The 25,176-nt window shown below is 35.6% G+C and overlaps 2 protein-coding genes across 3 annotated transcripts; one reads left to right on the top strand and one right to left on the bottom strand.

Annotated features, from left to right (window-relative positions):
- Positions 1-4,671: 4,671 nt before the first annotated feature.
- On the top strand, positions 4,672-9,071 carry LOC132186908 (ferric reduction oxidase 2-like). The gene is made up of 8 exons (XM_059601026.1): positions 4,672-5,094; positions 5,183-5,285; positions 5,365-5,559; positions 5,662-5,896; positions 7,116-7,443; positions 7,572-7,815; positions 7,907-8,595; positions 8,793-9,071. The coding sequence occupies exons 1-8, from the start codon at positions 4,896-4,898 to the stop codon at positions 8,933-8,935; spliced, it is 2,136 nt and encodes a 711-aa protein (XP_059457009.1). The 5' UTR covers positions 4,672-4,895; the 3' UTR covers positions 8,936-9,071.
- A 237-nt stretch (positions 9,072-9,308) lies between these two features.
- On the bottom strand, positions 9,309-22,540 carry LOC132186623 (uncharacterized). 2 transcript variants are annotated; one of them, XM_059600609.1, is made up of 23 exons: positions 22,175-22,540; positions 21,942-22,049; positions 20,826-20,974; positions 20,106-20,187; positions 19,532-19,947; positions 18,381-18,813; positions 18,065-18,288; positions 17,420-17,615; positions 17,120-17,265; positions 16,872-17,046; positions 16,683-16,736; positions 16,057-16,236; positions 14,520-14,632; positions 13,520-13,699; positions 12,949-13,006; positions 11,709-11,768; positions 11,578-11,619; positions 11,361-11,488; positions 11,108-11,243; positions 10,907-10,984; positions 10,434-10,550; positions 9,961-10,023; positions 9,309-9,864 (listed from the first exon to the last, which is right to left on the bottom strand). In XM_059600609.1, exons 1-23 carry the CDS (start codon positions 22,319-22,321, stop codon positions 9,778-9,780), a joined length of 3,372 nt encoding a protein of 1,123 aa, XP_059456592.1. In that variant the 5' UTR covers positions 22,322-22,540; the 3' UTR covers positions 9,309-9,777. The 2 variants fall into 2 exon arrangements, with proteins under 2 accessions (XP_059456592.1, XP_059456593.1); XM_059600610.1 differs by having other exon boundaries at positions 11,108-11,240.
- Positions 22,541-25,176: the final 2,636 nt, after the last annotated feature.

Genomic DNA, 25,176 nt, shown 5'->3' with positions numbered 1-25,176 from the left:
TTTTAAAAAAGATCATGTCATTTCTAATATAAAATAAAAGATGTCTTCAAAAGGAACAATTCTTTACCATTTTATTATGATAAGCATGACATTATGATGATAAATTATAAAGGATATAGCATGTAGTAGTTACGTACCTATTTTAGAGTTAGTATTGCTGTAATTACTTTTTTTTAGTAGGAGTTCATCTCAAGTCGTAAAATTATAAGTGTTGTGTTAATTATCTTTGTTTTAAGAGATTATCTCCAAGTGATTCTCTTTATCATTTTATAGATTATGATAATCGTAACATTTCAAAGAAAAAAATAAAGACATAAATTGCAAGATAAGAGCATATAAATGACATGTTTGACATTGCGATTTTATAGAAAAAAAAAAATGTGATTTTGGGTTTTCAACCACAAAAAATTGATTGTTTAGGATTACCTTTTTTTTAAAAAAAAAAAAAAAAAAAAAAGAGGAAAAAATCAATTTGAAAACGTAGAAAATCAGCGTCTTCAAATCGTAGATAAGGAGGTGTTTTTGTGAAAACACACAATTTTAAATGATAAACTGCAATTTTGTCAAACACTCAACTGAGGTTTTAAAAATCGTACTTTTTAAAATTGCAAACCCAAATAAACCCAAATAACTAAAAAAACTTGTTCCAAAATTTAGGAGTACTACAAGTTTGTGGTACCATTTTGACAATTTCAAATTCAAAATTTACATGTAACTAAGCAAGTACTTAAAAAATTCATATTCTAAAACAGTCGTGAAATCTAATTCAACAAACCTACTAAAACATTCTTAAGATATTTTTTCCAAAAAAAAAAAAATGTTAGAAAATATTAAATACTTGCAACTTTTGATTCTAATCAGATATTGACATGTGTCAATAGGCATAAAAGAGCTATATTTTTAGCATTATTAAACATATTGGGAGAAATTTTCCATTTTTGGTGGCCCTAAACAGCCTCGGCCTATTTTGGTATATATATATATATAAAATAATAATAATAATAATAAAATAAATAATAAATAAAAAAGGCCCATATCACCTGCTTTGCTTCCAATCGTAAACTAAAGGGCCTCAATCATTGTTACGTCATGCTGATCTACGGAGGTTTTATAGTGTGTGCATTTATTACAATATCTCATTGATACGGACCGTTCATATTTGCAACTTTTCTCACATTTGCAACGGCCGTAATTAAACAAGTACATTTGACAACCCCACTTGACTTTTGTTTGTATTAAATCAATTTAAATTCGGTTAGTTTATTAAATGAGCAGATTGTAAACTGTGAATTTGGCTAAATTATCAAATCAACTATAAATTCGACTCAACTTGTATAATTTTTTTTTTATAGTATTATATATATATATATTTATCCAATGGTAGTCTTTCTATCCATTTTATTTGTAAGTGTTAAATTTTGTTGGGTCGTGGATCAGTTTTATAAGGCCCAACGGGCCTTGAACCCAAAACTCCGCAAATAAGCGAACTTGCCAAGCCCCCGGTCGGCTTAGCCCGATAAGGTCTCAAACGCCTAGTCTGAGACACAACTCATGGGCCAAAATAGTCGAAGGCCGAAGGACAAATTGGTCATTCTACCATAGAGATGTATATATATTATCCAACACTTATATCATCTATATCAACAGTGACACATCAACTGTTAGCACCTAAGTTGCGCATATGTGATCGAGTCCTACTCGGACATCCTGACCTAACATCATACAGAAGCTGTAGCACCAATCCCGTGATCTTAGGTTACTAAGATCATAGAGCAGCTAACAAATCCTATCCCTCTCTTAAATACCTGCACAACAGATATCAATGGATAAGGCTCCAAAATGTGTGGGAGATCAAATTCCTTTCATGCATATAAATACAAGTCACCTATCAGTGCTAAGGTAATCGCAACTCTTATTATCTAAGCTTTATTGTTGCTTACACCTTTTCTCTCTCAAATCATTGATTTTTCTCTCTCAAATCATTAACTTAGGCATCCGCGTATTCTGCCGGGAGACCATCGGGGATTCTAATTCTATTGTTTGTTCTTGTGTACAAGCCTGATGCATTCTCGGATATCGCAATACATCCCAGAGATTGTGCCACGTCCATTCTCAGAAAACTGTGCATCAACAAATTTAATACCTATTTTCTAGTAAATATAAAAGGCTTTGTTTAATTACAGGATTTATATTTTCCTCATTTTTTTTTCTTTCATAATTACGACTAGCTAGATTTGGCCTAATTCATCCTATCAATAAGATATTAATTTGTTATTATTTATAAATGCCTTTTGAACTGAATCCCAGCCAATCCCGAGCAATATATATGTCAAATACGAAATTGCATAAAAGACTAAAATAATCATCAACAGGCTCCATAATTTAATCATGCACTTTGGTATTTGAGCTTAAAATAATACCCTGTACATACTAGACAAAGCGTTGAATGAACACAACTAGCTAGACATTTAATTTAAAGATCATACTAGAAATTAATCTCATAATAAAAAGTGGGGAAGGGCTCTGTATCTGGACATAATTGATATTTTTTTTTCCACCCATTTATTACAATCATTTTATATTGATTGATGTGTTATATTTTAAGTTAATTTTGTCCCTAAATGGTAGTTTAATCGGCTGTGAACCACACCTCATAAAGCGGAGGTCACTAGTTCAAAACTTTCATCCCCTTCCCTTGTGTGGACATGTCAAAAAAAAAAAAAAAAAAAAAAAATTAAGTTAATTCTTATATCAGTAACTTAAAAATATGTCATGTCAGCCGATATGAAATATGTGTATAATAAATGAGTGTGAAAAAAAAACAATTTTACTTTTGTTAATTATAATGTCAGGATGCACAACCACTTAATAATATGCTACATGGCGCATACCATTTACTAGAGGTCCCACAAGGCCCAATGAAGTTCATTATCCCTCGAGCCCAGGATAAGTCCATTTGCACTTAAGTTAGATCGTGCCCGATGGGTCCCCTTGAGGGAGTTGCTAACTGACAGTCCCTAGACTGACGGTTATTTGCTTGTCGAACACATGGTGAGGGCAGTTTACCTATCCAAGACGAGTAGTAATTTATATAACACTAGCGTGCATGAAGTGTGCACGCCAGTATTATAATATATATATAACACCGGTATGTACACTGTTCATGCACGCTGGTATTATATAAATCACTACTCATCCAAAATACGTTAACACCGCACCTCAGGCCCTAAAGACTCTCTTTCTTTCTATATCAATTCTTATGCTCGTTAGTTTTTCTTTCATTTCCTTTTGTTTTTTTAAAACCTTAGAAGGTGCCGCAAAAATGGGAAAGAAGAACGTGGAAGAAAGAGAAGTGTTCAGACCGGTGTTATATAAATCATTACTCATTCATGACACGCTTACACGGCATGCCACACCCCAAAGACTCTCTCTCTCTTTCTTTCTTTCTATCTCGGTTTTGACACTCGTCAGTTTTTCGTTCATTTCCTTTTGTTTTTTACTCTTTCTTCCACGTTCTTGTTCCCCATTTTCGCGCCACCCCCAAAGGTTTAAAAAAAACAAAATTTTGTTCTTTTTTTCTACCCAACGTAACCCACGGCACCCTCACAATAAAAAAAAAAAAAATCTCTTCCCCATTTTCTATTTTTTTATTCTTTCTTTTCTCGTTCTTTTTTTTTTTTTTTCTTCTTTGTACTCTTTCTAATTTCTCGCATCTCCCATTTGTCCATTTGTTGGGGCCCTAAACAGCCTTGGCCCTTTTTGGTATATATATATAAAAAATAAATAAATAAATAAAGGCCCATGTCACCTTCTTTGCTTCAAATCGTAAAGTAAAGGGCCTCAATAATTGTTACGTCATGCTGATCTACGGAGGTTTTATAGTGTGTGCATTTATTACAATATCTCATTGATACGGACCGTTCATATTTGTAACTTTTCTCACATTTACGACGGCCGTAATTAAACAAGTACATTTGACAACCCCACTTGACTTTTGTTTGTATTAAGTCAATTTAAATTCGGTTAGTTCATTTGGCCGTAATTAAACGTGTGTTCATAATGTATTTACATACATACATATAAACTCGAGATTACTTATTTAAAATTCAAGTTAATTTTGTTTAATTATCTTAAATGATAAAATATTAACAACAACTAATTAACTACCGACTAACAAATGAGGCAAGTTTGAACAAATTGTTTAGCTAGCCAGCTTAATGATAAGGTCAAGTTGGACAGGATCCCTCCAATTTAGCTGAAAAAGGAAAAATCCTACCAATTTATGAGGGTCAAAACTCGAAACTTTTTTTCTTTTGTGTTTCATCAAGCGTTACAAAGTTTTTATTGTAAGCAATACGAGGGATTAAACTAGAAATTTAACTTTAAAGGCGCTTGCTAAAATGTATCAAAAATTCTTTTTTCCCAAAGGCCAAAATTAGAAACAAATTAAAGATTAAAAAATATTTTTCAACATTTTTCATAGGAGGGGGTTGGTTGCCCTCTAGTTCCGTGTATGATTATATGATGATTATGAAACAATAATGAGCCATATATGTCATATAATTAACAGCCCGCATGAACCTTGCAATTAGCTCAAGTCCTCAATATTGCCTTTTATGGTCCCTCTCTCTCTCTCTCTCTCCTTTTCTCTTTTTCGTTGAAAGCTTGGCCGACATTCTAGCTAGCAGCACTGTAACAAGAGACGTGAACCATGCTTATTTTCTAAATAAATTCTCACACCTCACCCTTCCCATGTAATAGAATATCACTTACAAATTCCTCCTATAAATATACTATTCTCTCACTCCTCACACTTACCCATTATATGTATAAGAATCTCCAAATATCACTTCTATAATATTGAGAGAGAAAGAGAAAGAGAGAGAGAGAGGAACATGGATGCAAGTGTGGTGAAAAAATCATCTTCTTCCCATGAAGAAATCAGCAGATTTCAGGCAGCCATAATGCTACTATTGATGGCAGTGTCTCTGGGGTCTCTTTTGGTCTGGATCATGATGCCCACCAACACATACAGGCAAAGCTGGCTGCCTAATATCCGAGCAAGCACTAACTCCACATACTTCGGGACACAAGGTAATTAATTATTTTATTTAGAACCTAAAACTTCTTAAATTTTTAATTTTCTGAATTTTCTTAAATCACTTCAAAATCCATGTTACAGGTGCAGCGCTTCTGATTTACACTTTCCCCATCCTGTTTGTTGCTGCCGTGGGCTGTGTGTACCTCCATGTTGGAAAGAAATCGAATAATAATAAAATAGAAAGGTGATTTTTTTTTTCCCTGATTACAAGAAATAAAGAAAACTCGTTCTAACAAGTTTCTATGATGAACCGTAACGAACAGAAACGGCAGAAATCATCGGTTTGCCTCATGGAAGCGGCCGGTGCTCGCAAAAGGCCCTCTGGGGATTGTTTCCAGTGTAGAGCTAGGCTTGTTCATCATGTTCATTGCACTCCTGGTTTGGTCGTTTGCAACATATATACGTGTCAGATTTGCTAAAATCACCCCACAAGTAGCCGCACATGACGGCGAGAAAGTGTAAGAATTTCCTTAACAAGTAACAATAATATTAATGTTTATAGCTAGCTAGCCACGTACGATTCACTGAGATTCAGTCCACTCGTTGTGTTTGTGTGACAGATGGCAATATAAATTGGGGTCTGCAGCTCTAGTCCTAGGCCTGGTTGGGAACATATGTCTAGCATTTGTGTTCTACCCGGTGACACGTGGGTCGTCGGTGCTGCCACTCTTTGGCCTCACCTCCGAGGGAAGCATAAAGTACCACATATGGCTTGGACACATCGTCATCACCCTCTTCACAGCTCATGGTATTTGTTACATCGTCTCCTGGGTCGTCACCAATAGAGTTTCAGAGGTAATATATATTAATTACCTATCATAATTTTTATTTATTTGTTTGTTTAAACGAAAAGTATTGTTTTTGAAAAGAAACGGAAAGCAAGCTAGCTAGCTAGGTTTTGGGTTTGGAAGAATATATGTGTACGTAAGCTAGGTTTTGTTTTGATGTTGTTCACGCGAAAGAAGATGATAGTGGTGGTCCGGTAGTGGATGGACCCCACTCGTCAGCATGTGTGGCTGCCGGCTGGCTTGCAGATGGAGATGGTAACCGGTGGGATTTATACGTCAATGCTGTTGTGGGGTTATTGCAGAATTTGGACACGTGTTTTTCATGCAGAAACTGGAGTTCCTTTTTTGGAATCTTTTAGTCGGTTGACTTTTCTTTTTGGGGCCCACAGGCCACAGGGATAGTGCCGGTAACACGTACGTTTGTGGTGGAAGCCTTCAGCACCAGGACTTGTGGAAGTGGATGGACCTGACATCCTATAACCATGTGCTAGCTAGGGGCCTAATGGCCTATGCCCAACTACGTGAGTTAGTGAATCGTGCCGAACTAGGAATTTACACCAAAGGTTTTTTTGTCGGTGTTATATAATTCATCAATTATTTTTTTAAAATCTTATATTATATTATTTAATTATTTAATTAATATTTTAACACTTGAGCTTAAAAAATAAATTATTGAGTCAAGATTCAGATTCTTACTTTGATAACATATTAATTTATTTTCAAAGTGTATTGCATTTATGAATTTAAAAACCTAGTAAAAGGTATTAATAAAGAACAATAAATTTAATTATTTAATTAATACAACTTAACAATTACATACTCCAAATATAGAAAGAGAATTATTATTATTATTATTTTAATTTAACTGCTATTGCTTTTTCAAAGAATAGTTCAATCGGTTGAATATTACATCATCAACAGTTGTAAACCATCTATGTCTCTTTTGGAAACTTCAGTTTTCAATCTTAACTATCTTGGGTTTGTGGCAAATCAAAGATGATTGATTGGACTGACTCCAACTCCAAAAACAATTTGAACCCAGATTTATTTCGATAACTTTCAAAAAAAAAAAAATTGAGGAAGAAGATCAAGAAGAGATGAATTACAATTTCATTATACATGCCAATATGCCATGCATGATACACCCATTTCATGTTCCTTTTCCTCTATATACAATCTCAAGATGCAAAATTAAAATTTTCCTGGTTTAATTTGTTGGAACGCAGATGGTAAAATGGGACAAAACTGGGATATCAAATGTGGCTGGAGAGCTATCTTTGCTTGCCGGATTGGCCATGTGGTTAACAACCTTCCCCCGCATACGCAGAAAATTCTTCGAGCTCTTCTTATACACTCACAACCTTTACATCCTCTTCATCATTTTCTTCATACTCCATGTTGGCATCTCTTACGCTTGCATTATGCTTCCCGGCTTCTACCTATTCGCCGTCGACCGTTACCTAAGGCTTCTCCAGTCACGCCAAAGAGTTCGAGTCGTTTCTGCCCGCCTTTTGCCTTGCCAATCTCTAGAACTCAACCTCGCCAAGAGCCCCGGTAAAGCTTTTGCATAATGATTGTGATTCAAATGTTGATTTTCACTGTAATATCGATCGTGGTCTACTGAAAAGCATAGTCATGGAGATAATCTTTGAATTTGGTTTTCTAATCTATCATGCCTGCAGGTTTGAGTTATAATCCCTTGAGCATCATGTTCATAAACGTGCCTAGCATTTCCAAGCTACAATGGCATCCTTTTACTATCACTTCTAACAGTAGCTTGGAGCCTGAGAAGATCAGCATTGTTGTTAAAGGCGAAGGAAGTTGGAGCAAGAAGCTCAACCAGATGCTTTCATCACCTTCTTCCCCGAATCGTCTCGAGGTCTCGGTTGAAGGACCGTATGGCCCGGTTTCAACGGATTTTTTAAGGTTTGCAAGAAAGCAAATACATGTCTTTTTGTATATAGTAGCTTGATGATGTTTCAAACATTGGTTAATGATTGCATGTTTCTGCATGCAGCTTTGACACTCTGGTGATGGTGAGTGGAGGTAGTGGCATTACTCCATTCATATCTATCATTCGAGAGCTCGTATTTCTGAGCACAACGCCTAATTGCAGTACTCCAAAAGTGAAACTAATTTGTGCATTCAAGAACTCTCCAGACCTTACCATGCTGGACCTCATCCTTCCTATCTCTGGAACCCCCTCTGAAATTTCCAATCTGCAGCTACAAATTGAGGCCTTTGTAACAAGAGACAAAGAACCCAAAACAGAGGAATCAAAGCCGGTTAGAGCCATATGGTTCAAGCCCCATGCAGCAGATGCGCCCTTCTCTGCCATTTTAGGCCCCAACAGCTGGCTTTGGCTTGGGATGATAATAACGTCTTCCTTTGTCATTTTCCTCATTTTAATTGGAATCATTACTCGTTATTATATATATCCTATCGACCACAATACAAATAACATATTTCCAACCTCTGCGAGAGCTGTGATAAATATGTTGGTCATCTGCATCTGCATAGCCATGACGGCTAGTGCAGCAGTTTTTTCGAACAAGAGGCGGAATGCTGCTGAAGCTAAGCAGGTTCAGAACATGGAAGAGGCAACGGGGTCTCCGGGGTCGCATGATATGGAGTTGGAAAGCCTCCCACACCAGTCTCTTGCACAAGCTATCAACGTGCATTATGGTCGAAGACCTGACCTAAAGAGTGAGTACCCTTTACAATACAAATTAAATTTCTATATCTTTTTTTTTTTTTTTTTTTTTTGTCATTTCTTCAAACACTTTCCCTGCACCATTATCATCACTACCACAGAATCGACAACCTCTTCTACATCAAGCTCCACCGTACAGTAACTAATAAGCTCAAGGAAATGCTTTGTTTCGTTTTGTTTTCTCTTGCAGAAATGCTTCTGGCCGAGTGCAAGGGATCGAGTATCAAAGTTGTCGCGTCTGGGCCGAAGAGTTTGAGACAAGAGGTTGCGACCATTTGTTCATCGGGTTCTGCAGATAATGTGCACTTTGAGTCCATCAGCTTCAGCTGGTGAGTGTCGAGTTAACTCACCTCGTCTACAAAAGTCCGTGTTTAGACGACGACTATATTGCAAAAGACAATACTTCTTGTGGTGACTTCTACTTTCTTGTGGCTCTATTTTGTTAAAAATATATAAATATCTGTTTAGTTTCGTCGTAACTTTTTTTTTTAAAAAAAAATTAAATGATATGATAACATATACGTCATTAGATATATAAAATCTAATATGGACTATGAAATAAATCTTCCGTTTCAACATCCGCATATTAACAACATTTTCTTCTCGAGGAACCATGCATTTGAACTGTGAAAGGAAATCATGGTTACAAATTCAATATCGTGTACATGAGTTTCACAGTTTTTCTCAGTTTAAATTGGTCACACACTGACAATATAACTATTTTATTCAAAACTCATTAGCATGAGATAAAATGGAGATATGGGTGAGCATGTTGTCAACCAACAAAATAAGTGAAGCACCTACAGGATCAAAGGCTCTTTCTCTATATGCATAGAAATTATACACATGTAAAATAACAAAACAATCAAAAAAATTAAAAATTAACTGTGCGTATGGTCTCCCCGTGTCGGTTTTGTTCCTCATCTACAAGAAAGAAGGATTCTGTAATTCCAATGACACCAGCAATACTATAGTTTTTATTGAAATTATTAAATCAAACGGACGCCATGATTTAGATTCCTGGTGCTCATTGTCCGCTCCATTCCATGGATGCTTGGTCATTGTATGGGGACTTTGACTGAAATTTGCTCCGGTCAAGGAAACGTTCCCGATGAATTACTTCAATTAGCAACAATTTGTTGTTCGAGTCTAGGATAGGAAATCCAAATCTGCCCTCACTTCTCCTCCAAATTTGCAACTGATGAAAGTTTTTCTTCCAAGTCTTCAAGCAGATCGTGGTATTCAGCAAATCCAGGATGCGACTGAAGATGATAAATCAATAAAGGAAAATGAGATTTGCGGATATGACCAATTGCATGATTATTTTTAAATTGAAGAAAGCTTTCAGGCAACTATACCTGCAAGGTAATGCCGTATGCTTTCCATAGACGCATATCATGCCGGAAAAGATCAAAAAGAACCTGTGCAAATTTACAACATGGATTGATAAAAGGTCCAGAGTTGGTATATGACCGACATGATGAGACGTATACGTCACTTTATTCTTCCTTCTCTATAACAGAAGATCTCCATGAGCAACTATACCATATGCCTTTCTATCAGTCGCATGCATGCGTATGGATGAGGGAGAAAGCTAAAAGCATTAGTGGCTTTCCACAAAGTATTCCGCTTTTAGAGAGAATTCAAAAGGTTATAATTGCTACTCCAGTTTGAAAATTCTTACCAAATAAATTACAGCCCCACATTAATAAAATGTTTTTCATGGGTTTCTCATTATTCATAAAGGCTAATACAAGTATTATCTCAGGACAAGTAATACTAACAATGCTGATGCATAATGCAACTATAATATAAAGGAAGCAAACTGTACCTCAGACCGTCTTAGAAGTGTAGCCAACACAACTATCCACTCTTTGAACTTGACAGAGCACATATGAGCCAAAAGGAATTCGGCATCCAACCGGCTCTGCAAGGTACCCATCTGAAGCTGGAAACACAAGGGGAGGATTCAGTGAGGGGGAAGAGAGAGAGAGTCTTTAAAAAATTATATTTTTTTTAAAAAAAAAAAAAAAATTTGAAGAGTGTCTTTGAAAAATATAATTCTTTTTTTTTAAATGAATATTCCAGAATTAAATGCATTATCATGCTTTGTGCTTTAAGTCACATATTCAAGCCTCTGCATCAGTTCTTCAATGGTTAGAATTCTATAATAAAACTATGATCAGTGCTTTCCTTGTATAGAAAACCCATCAGTGATGCTAATATGTGACTAGATGGCTTTGAAGGTTTTAACAACAAAGAGAAAAAGATTTTGAGCATTGAAGAGTTTTCTGATGTAAATGCCTTTTGACCAAGTAGTTCAAGCCCTGAAGCAAAGTTCTCCAAGCGAGCACATCCATATCTTTCTCTTTGGAGATACTCCTGCAATATATTGTAGTAAAAAAAAATTAAAATCGCTTTGCAGTTGAATATATCATGCAGAAAGAAATTTAATATATATATATATATATATATATATATATATATATATATATCTTTTCTTACCACTAAATCAAACTGAGTGCCTTTTACAAACGCAACAAGCTTGGAAAGTTCTTTCCCTGACATTAAATAACTAGCATGGTTTTCTAAGATACTTTTTACAGAAGCAACATGTGCACTCTGCTCTTTGATTGAGCTGCTGCTTGAACAGGGGGAAAAAAAGGATGCCTAGTTAGTATAATTTGGAATGTCAAAGCTGCCAGGGTCTGAGATTCATTAGGAAAAAAAAAAAAAAAGGTAGAAAAATTACAATAACCTTTTCTCCAAGGACTGACTCCGGTGACTAGAACGGAATACAAAATAGCCCAAGAATCTAGGAGATAATTTGTCTGAATCTGTAGATGCCTGTTCATATTCCCTTCCAGATCTTAACAAGAACCTTACCTGAGAACAAAATAAAAAAGTTATTATCCCCTCTGTGAGTTACAGGTATCAACTGTCGAAAGAAGCATGAAATCATGTCAAAATCATACCAGCTCCCCAGCAAGTTCATATAATGATTCATCAAGTGTTGCCTGCAGAAGGTTTGACAATCACTGTCAAACAAACAGGGAAAAAAGATTGAACATGAAATAAAAATTTGTAACCTACTACTAGTCTCTACCTGTAATAAGCGTAAAGCACAGTACTGACTGACGGCAGGACCTTCAAGTTTAGCAATAACCTGCAACATTAAAGGCAAAATGAATTAATAAAATTACAATAACAGATTGACACTAATAATTATATCAAATCTAAAGAAAGAAATTTATATATTTTATAGTTCCTCATATTCAGCTAATATAGTGCATAACATGGGGTACACATCTTTTAATTACATGAAAATATTACAATTCAATTGCAAGGTTTATGAGGTGTGAACTCTGAGGTGTGGTCTCCAACCGATTGAGCTACCCTTAGAATTATAAAAACAAAGACAGTTGTCTTACCAATCAAGTTCTATGTGAACTTTGAAAGAAATAATTTCTAGGGAATGGAGTGTATCTTCAGTGAGTGTTTTGAAAAGGGTTTTTTGTGTTTTTATTTGAAAAGAGTTCTTGATATGATAGAAAGTTGAGAAATGTTTTCGATAGAGTTCTCATTTGGAAAGTTGTCTGTGGCATCCATAGAAGAAAATTGTTTGGTTAACTTTTTTAAAAGTTGTGTTTTAGTGTTTCTAAAAAGAAAAAAACTCTCAGAATTGTTTTCAAATTATAAAAGAAACAAAATCAAAAAAAAAAAAAAAAAACAGGGGTGGTCTAAATAAAAAATAAAAAGTTAAAAAAGAAAAAAGAAAAAAAAAAAAGCCACTCAGGTGGCAAAGTGGCCGCCCCTGTTCTGTTGGGTGTAGCCGTGCCTCTTGGGCCACACCCTCTTGGCCGCTAGGGTGGCCTTGTGCAGTCACTCCTCTCGCTCACCTATCTTTTGTTTTTTTAATTTTCTTTTTATAAATAACATGACAGCCTGCACACTCGCAAAAATAAGCATATGCTTTCTCAAAATATTTCAAGCTAAAAAGTGTTGTGTTTTATTTTTTGAAAAGTGTTATGTTTTGTCCTTTGAAAAGTGTTTCATTTAGTAGCTTATTTTCAAAAAGTCTGTTTTAGGAGACAAGACTGATGGCATCATTTTTGAGTAAAGACACATATTGTGCTGAAGAATGATGACAACTTACCCTATTTCACAATGAACCGTAACTCTTTTTTTTTTTGATAAGTAATTGGCCTCAAGGGACAATGAACCTTAACTCTTAATCAACAAAAATGAAATTTTTGCCAAAAATTATAGGACGAAGAAGCAAGACCATGATAATTTTCAACACCCAGAAGCTTATCATATTTAAAAGAAAAGATAGTATTTCTTACAAGTATATAGCAAGCCGCAGTACGGTACCATCTCCGCTGGAAGCATTCCTCAAACAACCTAAACAATGGAAAGAACTAAAAGTTAAAATATAAAAAATAAAAAGAACTTGTGATAATAAGGTAAAACTTAATATTAAGCAAAAACTGAAAAACAATGGGAATGTTTAAATTCTTGCTTGACCAAATAGAGCTTATGACACAAGTGACACCAGTGATGTTTGCAAGACCTGAGACAAATAGTTGGTAGGATAAGCGCAAAAATCCACTTAAATAAGAGTAACAAATTGTTGGCAACTTATGGACCACAGACATGAGGTAAAGTGTATGCTATGTCCAGGTAATAGCTTTTATCTTGATAAGGCACAAACTAGGGGCTAATCAAGCACGACTCTGGGGAGCAAATAGCCAACCAGGTCTACCCGCAGGAGATCTAGAACATTTCCAAACCACATTGAAATAACCAGTGTCTATCCTTGATAAGTTTCTAAATATATGACTCTGATGAACTTCAAACAAGAGGTCAAAATATTCAAAAAAATATATATATAAAAGTTGAAATGAAACACTGAACTCTGTTGATCTTCCAGCAGCAGAGAATAAATCCGCCCAATGTCGACCATCGGTTTTTCTTGCAACACTTACAACCACATCAAAATACTCTGGGAAACTTCTGATCAAATCACAGGTCTTCTCCAGAAGAGAGTAATTGCTAGCATATTTAGGGACTGGGTGGTTCTTGTTTACATTTTGCCTGCAGTCCAATTAACATGGTAAGTGACATGGTTTGCATAGTCACAGATACATGGGAAATATTAAAATCTCAACCTATGGACAAATAACATAGAAAGAGAGAACAGTCAACGCAAAATGTGAAGCAAAATATACCAAACCAACCTGTGTATCAATAGCTTCTTAAAAAGTTAACTTCCCCCAAATAGAGAAAAAAAAAATTGCTAGAAGTCAAATACTTTAAGAGTGCAGAAAGCATCATTAATGTCAAATGAACAATACACTTAATTAAGGGGCCAACTATCGTGTTGATATAATGGCTCAAGACTTCATCAAGGTTGATGGGTGTTAGAATATTAATTTAAATAATTAAATCCATATTTTTTATCACCTTAAGCTTTTGGAACAAGTTATCAGAAATCCTAAATTCGAGCCCTAGCTCCATAATTTAACCCCCTCTCAAAATTTAGTTAAATATTCCATGTGTTAGCCTCACTTGTTGATTGAGAGTTTGAGCTAACCCGTGAGAGAAGGTGTTAGAATATTAAGTTAAATGAGTAAGTCCACAATTTCTTATCAATTTAAATTGTTGGGACGAGTGGTGATTTATCAAGGGGGTTTTATCAGCAAGGAGGAGTCTACCCAAATGTGCAGCCAACTGTTTCCTTCTACGCACTAAAAGTCAATTCACTTGAGCAACAAAATATGGAGCATGTTCCATAACATATGTCCAAAGGAAGGAAGCTATTTTAGAGACCAATCTTATACAACCAGTTCTAGGAGAAAGTATTGAAGCCGAAAGTCAAAACTCATTCAATTTCCCTTCCCTCATTAGAAATTACCTGGTTATTTCTGTATCAAATACAGTGAAAAGAAGCCACTCCAGACAATGCGAAAAATGAGGCTTTTCTGCTGATAATTGCGCCAATCTTAAAGCCTCCTCCCTTTTGTCCCTCTGGCAAACACATACAAATACTGACTAAGAAGGAAACAATATCTCAAAAATAATATAGAAAACTGTTATTCATATAATATAGAACTTCAACCAACCGCTTAGGGTATTGGAGCCTACAAAATCAAAAAGGACAGGGACTAGACATGCATCTTTTGACAAACCCAAGATTCAGATTCTAAGATAATAAGCCCTACATCGATTGAGTTTGGTTTAACCTGATGAGCTCTACCTGGCGCATTACACAAACACCAAACCAGTTATTTTGTGTTAGAAAATGACGTTTCTTAAGTTTGTTACAAGTAAACAACAAAAACCTATCCGCTTTTCTGGTTGAGAATGTCAATCAGTTATTGTAGATCTCCACATAAAACTATGGTGAACAATCATGACATATTGACATATAAATAACTAGGCTTTGCATAAGGTTGAGCCAATCATAAATTCTAACGTTAATGATCTGCGCATTAGTAAATAATTCATTGCTTTACAAAAGTAATTCAGTTCCAAAGTCATACTTATACTTGACAGAATTCAATCTGTACCAACCACCATCAAACATACCAGTCCCAACTTTGTCTTATGATTTTACAAATTTTATCAAAAGCAATTGACTAGAAGCTGAACCTGCTAATATCCTAAGCACCACCTAATAGCCTTGTTAGTTGCTAGAAGTCCATATTATGCATGTTAATTTTTAAATTGATGATAAGGATTTGTTGCATATTTCTCCTGGGCATGAGGATAAACTGCTTAGCCAGTCAGGGGTGAAAGCTCTTAGGTTACTTGGTAACTGGTTCTGGCGGGTGGGATCAGTTACCCGTAGGAGTTTGATTAACGGTGAGAATTGTTGTACAGTATGCGTTTGCGACGTGCAATTAATCTGAGTAAAGTTCTCCTACGTTATCAACAAAAAAAAAAAAAAAAGGATTTGTTGCATACGCCAATGAGTTCTACCTCAAGTGGTACCTACTCCCCTATAAGTTTAGAATGGAGGATGAGATCGTCGGTTTAAAAGGTGCATGTGTAACTTACCAATAAGAATAACGACATTAATAGTAATAACTGGTTTTGCACATGAATATACTGAAGCAAATTTCAAACTATTATGACCAAATTTTCTCTTACTAGATAAGAAAAGCATAAGGCAAAGACATGAGATTGGGAGTTCCCGAGTAAAGACATGGGATTAGGAATTCATGCTATCTGCAGTTGAATTAGAACTGGGTTCCTTTCACAAAGTCCTAACACCATGATGTTCTTCTGCACACCCCTTGACCCCACCACCCCCCAACACAAAAAACTCAGAACAGAACACAAAAAGAGGGGAGGGTTTTGGGGGGAAGAATACTTCACTTATAGTTTTCAGCATGAGAAAAGTAGACCTCCATATCAAACAATATAACACAAAAATGCAAAAGTTGTACCTGAAGAAGGTGTCGAAGTAGGCAATGAAGTATAGTTTGAGCTTGAGGAGTAGGCTCAAAACATGGAAACTCTGTGCATGCTGAGAATGACATTCTCTGGGAAACACCAACAACAACGCCAGCATTTGGAAGAAGCCCCAGGGGATATATCTCACGATCAAATTCCAGCTCCGGATCCAACTAAAAATTAATGCCGAGTTACTTTAACAACTCAGGGTACATTGACCAAATAACAGATTAAAGTACCTTAACCCCTAAAATTTCATTTTCAAAGATGCATAAATGTAAGGCTCAAGACTTTCAAAGACCGAAATAGGAAAAGCAAACACACTTCCAATAGGTAAATTGAAGTCATTTAATATCTTGTCTCAATAATCAGAAAAGTTAATTTACTTATCAAAAAAATAATAATCAGAAAAGTTAATATCTCATTACCAAAGGTAAAAACATTAAGGCCATATTGCATGCATGAAAGACAAACCAGTACTTAGAACAGAACTAAGTCCATCTTAATCAAAACTTATTAAACAAATAAATTACACAAAAATAAAAAAATAAAATAAAAACATTTCGGTTCAGTACTATCTGCCAACAGAGCACAATATAAAGTCTTAAAACATGAATACCTGCATGAAATCCTCCTGCTTAAAAGGGTCAACACCAGGAGATGGATACCAAACCTGTAAAAATAAGCTTCCAACCAGAATCTATATCAGACAAGTACAAATGACCAAAACTAGAGGTACATCATAATAGAGCCAAATGATAACTGATTTGAGTAATAAAAATCAATATAGACCTCAACAGTTTGTTACCTGCATCCCTCGGTGACCATAATCTAACCATGAAACTTCCTCAATTAAATTTGCTTTCTCCTCTGATTTACCACAAGTGACCCAAAATAATTCAACGGAGTCGGTAAGCTCCCTTTCATGTCCATCATCCAAATCAAGAAGTGAAAGCTCCCCATTTGCCCTCAATATCAAACATCTAGCATAATATGCATAATTCAGAGGCATGTGTATTGTGGAAGTTTCTATTTATCACTTCGGAGGACACATACCTTGCAGGCTCTCTAAGTAACAGATCTGAAGAGGAAGAAACGTGATTGTTTGGGATGCTCTCTCTCGGAAGCTGATCAGGGATAAAACGCATAGCTGCAGGATGGCTCTTTGCTGTCATGATTGAGAGTTCCCGTACTGTAGAAAGCTGTTTGTCATTTTATCACTTAAAAATGCATGAAGATTAAAGTTTCATTAAAGCACTCTTATTCAGAGTGCAAACTGAAACTTCAAGAATACAGAAAGTAGTATCATTTACAATGATAAACTTAAAGAAGAAGAACTAAAAAAGAATCCTTTACCTGTAAATCTGGGGTACTAGAAGGTGTCAATTCACCTAATAAATTCACATGTAATATGTGGACATCAAATGGCCGATACGTGACGAGAAGGTACTCTTGATAGACATCCATCACCATTGGTTTGGCAATCAATGGTTTCCGACCAAGCAGTGAGCTCTGATCAAGGTGATATCTAGGATAAAAGAGCAATTCATACCTACAATGGATCAATTTTTATAAGAATTATAAATAACGATGTCCTGCAGTATGAAATAAATGATCATCACTTCTTATCTACAGGAGGAACAGAAACCACATGAACAAAGCAATAGAAATAACAAGAAATAAATTACGATAACATATACAAAGTGATAAGGCCTACGCAATCAGCAAGGTCAGTGAATAGGCTTACCTAAATGTAATAAATATACAGCAATAATCCCAAAGTATTAACGTTTAAGACTTACTAAACCAAACTTGGAATAGATTTTTTTTTTATTTTTTATAGGTAATATCATTTTATAAAAAGCGCAAGGGGCGCAACCCATGTACACAGGAAGTATACAATAGAGCCCACCTATACAAACTTTTCAGCTGAAAATGAAGCACAAAGATCTAGAAATAGATTAACTAAATAGAACATGTAACTGTGGATAATCATCTCACGTGTTAGAAGAATCAATGTAGTTGCAGACGACAACGATCTTCCCCACCCATAACAAACCTTTGCACTGAATCTTTTGTTCCTGTGTAACATCTCCGAAAACTCGCCACTTTTTCAACCGTATATCGTATAAGATTAACCCATGGAGACCAGCAACTGCTAGGTACATTCCATCCTTGCTAGCGGCCACATGTTGAACCGGCCAATTATGGGAGATGTATGAAACCTGAGCCAAGGCAAATCTTTATCAGCAAAATCCATATTGCAAGGATATCAATTGAGGACTTTTTTTTCAAGTTTGCAAGTCGAACACATAACTGGAAGGTTAAGATGAAGCATCTTCAGTTCGTCAGTATCTTCTGACTGCACAGCAAGCAACCGATCTTCGCCATAAATCACTTGGCGGACATATGTTGTGCCTGAAATTCCTCTGTTTAGGGAACATTTGCCAAAAGAAAATGCAAGAATTCTCTCAGAAGATCCTCCCTCAATAGCATAAAGCCTATATCCATATTCATCCCACTGCATCAGTGAGGTGCCACCCATCAAAGGTTCATACTTACTCTCCTGGTGTGGCTTAACCATTGGAGAAGATACAGAACTTAAACCAATTTGACGGATCGTTGACATCAAACGGCACCCAGAAACAGACCAAACTGTAAGCCCTCTTAACTTCCACCCAACTGCAAAACCTGAATTATCAGGTGTCCACGCAATACAGCTGACAGGGCCAGTATCATCCATTGCATATCTGCAAAATAACAATATAAAGACATAAAAACCTACCAAACTTTATGATCTACAATCTAAACTGATGAGGTCAAACTAACACTGATTAATAATCCTCAGTCGTCAAACGTTTGGACTTGTCTCAAGACATAGGAAGCAGATATCAGCAAATAAAATCAAGTTGACTCATCCAGCAGAACAAATACACAATCCACTGTACCAACATGGTTGATCAATTTAAATGAACTGACCAAGAAAAAAGGAAATTCACAAAATCTGATACAAAAGCAAGCATGACATGCTTAATGTCTTATGATATAGAACTAAAATATAAAATTTCATAAATATACACAAAATTCCAGTTCTCATATCTACTGCAGGTCCACTTCAGCCACTCCCATGACTGCTTACAGAATTCAACCCCTTCCTTGGAGACATGAGGTTACTTAATGTGGGACTTTCAAGACTCATGGGACACTTTTTTCTTTTAACCCTCTAGCAAGGCAATAGTGATGAAACAAATATTAAACAAGCATGGGGAGAAACTATTACATAAAGATGATATAAACCCAGAAAGAAAACCAATGGTATTTTGAAAACCTTAGCACCTTAACTGAGGTAAATGTATTTTATAATAGCCTCTGGAGATTTTCGGTTTCTAGCACTACAAAGTAAAACCAAAAAAATCATTAAACTATGCCACCAATCTTCTAGCTTTACTAATTTTCCACAAGGCTTACCCCCAGTCATACAAAGACACAGTACGCATAAGTGATGCAGATTCTGCCAAGTCATATAACTCAACAACCCCTCTTCTGGTACCAACAGCAAGGATTTGTTGTTCAGAAGCTACTGAAGCACATACAGCATCACCAGAACCCAACTCTTTTTCAGCTTTAATAGATTCAGCTTGCTTTACACCTTTCTTACTTATAGAACATGACAATAGTTGTCCACCAGAATATAACACCAATAGCAACCTCAATGGAAGACTAAGCTCCAACTGGATAATGGCAGACTTCCTCGAGATATTGTTCTCAGAGATAATAACTCTTGAAGCCCCGCCAAAAGCACGGCCATTATCAAGAGACTTCGGCAGTTGAGTAATTTCACTGCTATCATGTCGGTAGGGATCAAGTTCAAACGATCCATAAAACTGTCAAGGAGAAGACAGTACAATAATACGGAGATCAATACAACTAGAAGCAAAATGTCACTCAATACTGAAAAAGGAGCTTAGAACATCAAGGGGCTAAAATAAATTGCCGAAGTACATTAGATAAACCACTAAAAATTGCTATGCCTATCAAGTACCTCCCCCTTCCAGGAGATGCTATATAAAGATCCACTAGAAAGTCCAAGTAGCATATTTTTATTATCGCATACAATATTGCTCCTGGCAAGAAAAATATTATATCAGTAAGAAACTGAGAAGAACGGTTTACAAGATTAAACCATAAAAAATAAAAACATCACGAAAATCAACATTTAATGCAGCATCAAAATATAACGATAAAAAAATAATTTTATCATTAAAAAAAAAAAATTGGTTGTACTATCAACAAGATTAACCCCATTATAAAGGAACACTAAATTTCTGATTCAAGTTGGCAAAAATAAAATTAATGGAACATTTGAGCAAGACAAATTCTTTCTGGACCAATATCATTTACAATTAAAAAACTTCCTTTTATACTTCCCTACACATTTTTTTTCTTAACAGCCACTTGGATGAGAGGCAGGTAAAAGTTAAAAATTTTACTTTGCTCTTTGAGAAGTGTGAATCAGGCCTAAGGTACTTACATTCAGTTGTTTATGCCAGTAAAGTAAAATGTGGAATCATTTGCTACTATATCCATTTCATGCAGACTATATTCTATCTGATTTCCCTGATTACTTCATGGAATCAATAATTTTCATATGAACAGATTGAATTGTGTAAAATGCTAGCATATCTTTCCATTTTACTGAGACTAATAAGTAAGACTGACTTAGAAGTTCAATTTCCCTAAATTAAAGTCCAAGGGTACTTACACTGTCAAGTCCTTTTCTGCAAAAGGCACCTGCTCACTTAGAAGAAGAGATATAGAAGCAAGAAACAAACCAGAGGGTTGCTTCCCTCCAATCTGTATTCTCTTCTCTGTAAACTGAATCTTAAAAATGTGAAGAAAGAAAGACGACGTCTGCAAATAAAGAGCACGTAAGCAATAGGATGACACATGTAAAAATCTTTTTAGACCTAGAACTGAACAAAGAAAAAGCAAGTATGTGTTCAACACAGAGTATGAAGCTACAGAAAATTAAGTTACATCCCTAAAGTCAAGACAATTATCATTTAGGTCAAAATGAATGTTTTTATCATCCTAAAAGATTAATGTACAAAGAGCAAACACACCTGTGGAGGGTGAGGGATGAATGGCGAGGTCAAGCCAATGGTTCTTGGACCGGATGGCTTCTTCCCCCATAACCAAGGATTGGAGGGCAAGATCACGGGTTCAGTCAAGTGTAGGTGCTTGATTTGTATTTTTACCAACTAAAAAATGGTATGAAGGGCAAATAAAAACAAGTGCACATGGGAATCTAAAAGCAGTATTTCGTTAATGGCATCAAGTTTTACTTCCAGATATAGTGGAACTACTAAGGCACATAAAATCTTATACAATTTATTCATAGGTAAGGAGAAGTGTATACTTAAATTCATTGGACCTCAGTAACAAAGCTACACTTGATCAATTAAATTGAATTTGCCAGCATTCTGTTTCCAAAGGTGCACACACAAAGCGGCATGGCTACACATAAACAGCACAATGCAAGACAACCGACTCCCAATTCCATCGGAAATGGTGAAGCATTTTGTCATTTCAGTTTCCTACATGATGCCCATCACTTTAACTTAATTTTAAACAATGTCATTGGTATACCAGTCAACAAATGTGGTTATATAGGCAAACCTAGATGTGTGTACAGTCTAGATTGAGTCAAATACCTTCCCACGAAGTATCAAAATGTAGGAGAACTCAATACTAGTACATACTATAACACAATTTTACTGAACTCATTAACACTCTTTTTCTGTTTTGGGTTGGTGAACTGACAAAAATACATTAATACAATAAACCAAAAGTACACATCAAAAAATGAAACACTTACAAGAACAGCGATTAACTTGGCATCAGGGCTCCACACAGCCTGCAAATTCTCTCCCTCACGCTGAACCGAATCCGAACTCCTCTTGTACTTTCCTAATCTCACCTTGTGCTAAAACCCAAATTCAGCAAAAAAGAAAATGTTAAAACCCAACAAATTCAGCATGCCCGAATCAAAAACACACATACCCACATTCAAATACACACAAATACGTGTATATATACGAGAATTGGTACCTGGGAAGAGCTCCAAAGCTCTAAATGAGAGGGGGAGACGACTAACAAGAGTCGATTGAAGACTTTGAGGTAGATGATTTGCTGGGAAGAGGGGCAAAGCCCAGGTTCCAGTGGAATCACCTGAGGCCATCCATATGCCATATACATCTTCTTCTTTGATTTAGTTTTTGGGTAATTGTAATGAAGTCGAGATCTGAGAATTAGAGGGTTCGGATCAGAGAGAGCTTAGGGGATGTGGGAGAGATCTGATGCATTTTCTAACAGAAACAGAGAGTGATGCACCCATTTCAGTTGGATCTCAACCTTCACGAGAGCCCATCTCTTTTTCACAATTTTTTCTACGTCGTCGTCTTCTTCTTCTTCTTATTTTTCTTATTTTTCTTGTTTTATTTTTTATTTTCTTTTGTATTTTTTGGTGGAGAAAATGTTTGTTGGTGCAGATGTCACGTTGTATTCAATCACGCGATGGCCATTTGGCATTACTATGCGTATTTTGGTTTGATATAAAATGTTTTGGATCCAATATAGTGATTTTTTTTTTATTTAATTATCAACATATTTATCTGAAAGAATTATAAATCCATTTTAAAATGTTTACATCTTTAAAAGTAATTTTTGTTGTATACCTCTTTTTGTAAACAATGAAGATTTTACTTTATTTTTCTATTCAAAAGACAGCCGGAAAAACTAACTATGATTATTATAAATGTGTGTAATCATAGTAACACTTATATGTTTGGAGCGACACAAAATAGACATAAACGGTGGGAATCGCAACTGCAACCCAACCCTCCATCATGGCATCAATATAAATTAAAACGATTTACACTAATCAGGCATGAAAATTTTCATTACAGAGTTCAAACCATACGCTAGTTTGTATCTAACCATAAGGGCGAAACTAGCCATTCGATTGGGGGGGGGGGCCAGGCCATAGGGTGGTCTCCAAAAAAATAGACCTTTAAAAATTTTAATTTTGCCCCCCACGCCCAATAAATTTTATTTTTAAAATTTTGTCTCTCCAAACTAAAAGTTTTAGTTATGTCCCTATCTAATCACTTTGAATTTTCTTTTTTTGGCTATTCAACCACCACCCTAGATGGTAACGAAGATTATGCTCGACTATGTTCATATTTGTAGAATATGATTTTACATTTATTTGTCTACATAAATTTATTTATTCAATGTAACTTTCCTACTTTAACAACTTCTAAAATATATATATATATATATAAGCCATCAAACCCTAGAAATAGAGCCATGCAGTGAGAGTATAACAAAGTTGGGGGGGAGTTACGACTCCCTCCTCCCCGCCCCCTTCTCCTCATTTTTCCCACATCTACTGTAGATCGATCAAGGTGCGTGTGTCAATTGTCATCGGGGTGCATTCTAGCAGCGTGTGATTGGCCAGTTGTGGCGAGTAGAACGCGTAAGAGTGTGTTGGGTTTTTGTTATTATATTTTCATTATTTTTAAATAAAAATGTATTTTCTCTATATCTACTTTTAGTATCGATCTATGTTTTATTTATTTTCTTAGATTTTGTTTTTTTGAATCGTTAAGAATAAAGAAATTAATTTATGCTCGGCCTTTTATTTGATGGTTCCTTTTTGGGAGCAGACCATAAACAAATGAGTGTTTTTTTTAGTCGTGTACTAGACATGCACAGTGAGCCCCCACATTTTAATAAACAACTCAAAAAGAAAATGAGGGTTGAATAAAACGAGTCGATACTAATTACATTTATGTGTAATTATACCTCTTATTTATGCAAGTTGATCTTACTATATTCCACCTTAAATAATAATAATAATAATAATAAAAACCTATAAACACCAAAAAAAAAAAAAATCAATTATAGTGTTAATTTATAGATTATGCAAGGTAATCTCACTATGAATTAATTACACACGATCTCACTTATCATATTGTTAATAAAAACTCTTGGCTAGACGCTAGATGAGTATTTTTTTTTTTCAATTATAATTTCATGACACCTTAGAAATACATCTTATTGGCAGTAATTTTTCTAATATTATATTAATATTTCTGTATTGTAAGTTTCACCCACGAAGTATCCTGCCTTCCGTACCCTTGCTGTGATATTTAAATAAGAAGAAATCAGAAAAAAAAAATAAATAAATAAAAAGAAGTGAAAAACAAATTATTTCAAACGGGCCGAATCACTAGTTGTATGTCCATAAGCCCAATTATGAACATACCTTAAGGCTTATGTTAAGTAAGAAAGTGCAACTATGAACTATTGGTGATTTTAAGTTTTAACCCAATATTAAAAACCAGTTTTGCAATGGGCTTAGAATAGGGCCGAATTATCCTATTTCAAGCCCAATACAGAATAAAAGCCCAATATTCACGGCCCATAGAAGCAGGCCGATTATCTCATTGCCGACAAACAATAATTAGTATCTGAGAGAGAGAGAGAGAGAGAGAAGCAAAATGTAGAGGGAAAGACATGGAGGGATGGATGTTATTTGTTTGTAGAAGCATGTTGCCAAGCAGGCGGCAGGCGGCGGGAAATGTCAGAGTAGTGCACATGCTCCATTTTTTTTCCTCCTGTTTTTGACCAGAGATCAAGAAACACGTGTAAAAAAACAGTCTAAATATCTCTGCCGACCATTTCTATGATGATCCTGACACGGCCTCACGGTGTCAATGGAAGTCCGTCCTTCTTTGCGAATCCTTCTCCTAAAAACAAGGAAAAGTTTGGCGGCACCTGAAACCGGCCACGTGCCACCTTCTTCTCCCACCAGCGGCATTGAATGGCAGAAATTAAGGCTATGTTTGGCAACAGACCGAGCCGGCACTCTAGCTGGAACGGCACTGTTTCAGATACAATGCCAACAGCAAAAATTGATTTTTTACTTCAAATCTTTTTTTTTTTAAAGCAAAATATTAAAAAAAAAAAGAAAAAATGAGGAGAGCCACCCCTTGGCCAAAAATGGGATGGTCCGGTCACCCCATTTTGGCCAAGGGGTGGCTAGA

The sequence above is a fragment of the Corylus avellana genome, chromosome ca7 (genome assembly GCF_901000735.1).
Source record: "Corylus avellana chromosome ca7, CavTom2PMs-1.0".
In the NCBI taxonomy this organism is placed as follows: Eukaryota; Viridiplantae; Streptophyta; class Magnoliopsida; order Fagales; family Betulaceae; genus Corylus; species Corylus avellana.
This window is presented reverse-complemented; position numbering and strand designations above follow the sequence as displayed.

Excerpts from the sequence above, each read along its gene's own strand:
- LOC132186623 (XM_059600609.1), bottom strand. The coding sequence starts at position 22,321 with ATGTATATGGCATATGGATGGCCTCAGGTGATTCCACTGGAACCTGGG. Across the intron at positions 18,814-19,531 it reads GTGTCTTTGTATGACTGGGG|ATATGCAATGGATGATACTG; the intron begins GTAAGCCTTGTG and ends GTTATTTTGCAG. Across the intron at positions 11,489-11,577 it reads ATGAACTTGCTGGGGAGCTG|GTAAGGTTCTTGTTAAGATC; the intron begins GTATGATTTTGA and ends TTTTGTTCTCAG.
- LOC132186908 (XM_059601026.1), top strand. The coding sequence starts at position 4,896 with ATGGATGCAAGTGTGGTGAAAAAATCATCTTCTTCCCATGAAGAAATC. Across the intron at positions 5,095-5,182 it reads CACATACTTCGGGACACAAG|GTGCAGCGCTTCTGATTTAC; the intron begins GTAATTAATTAT and ends TCCATGTTACAG. Across the intron at positions 8,596-8,792 it reads TCGAAGACCTGACCTAAAGA|AAATGCTTCTGGCCGAGTGC; the intron begins GTGAGTACCCTT and ends TTTCTCTTGCAG.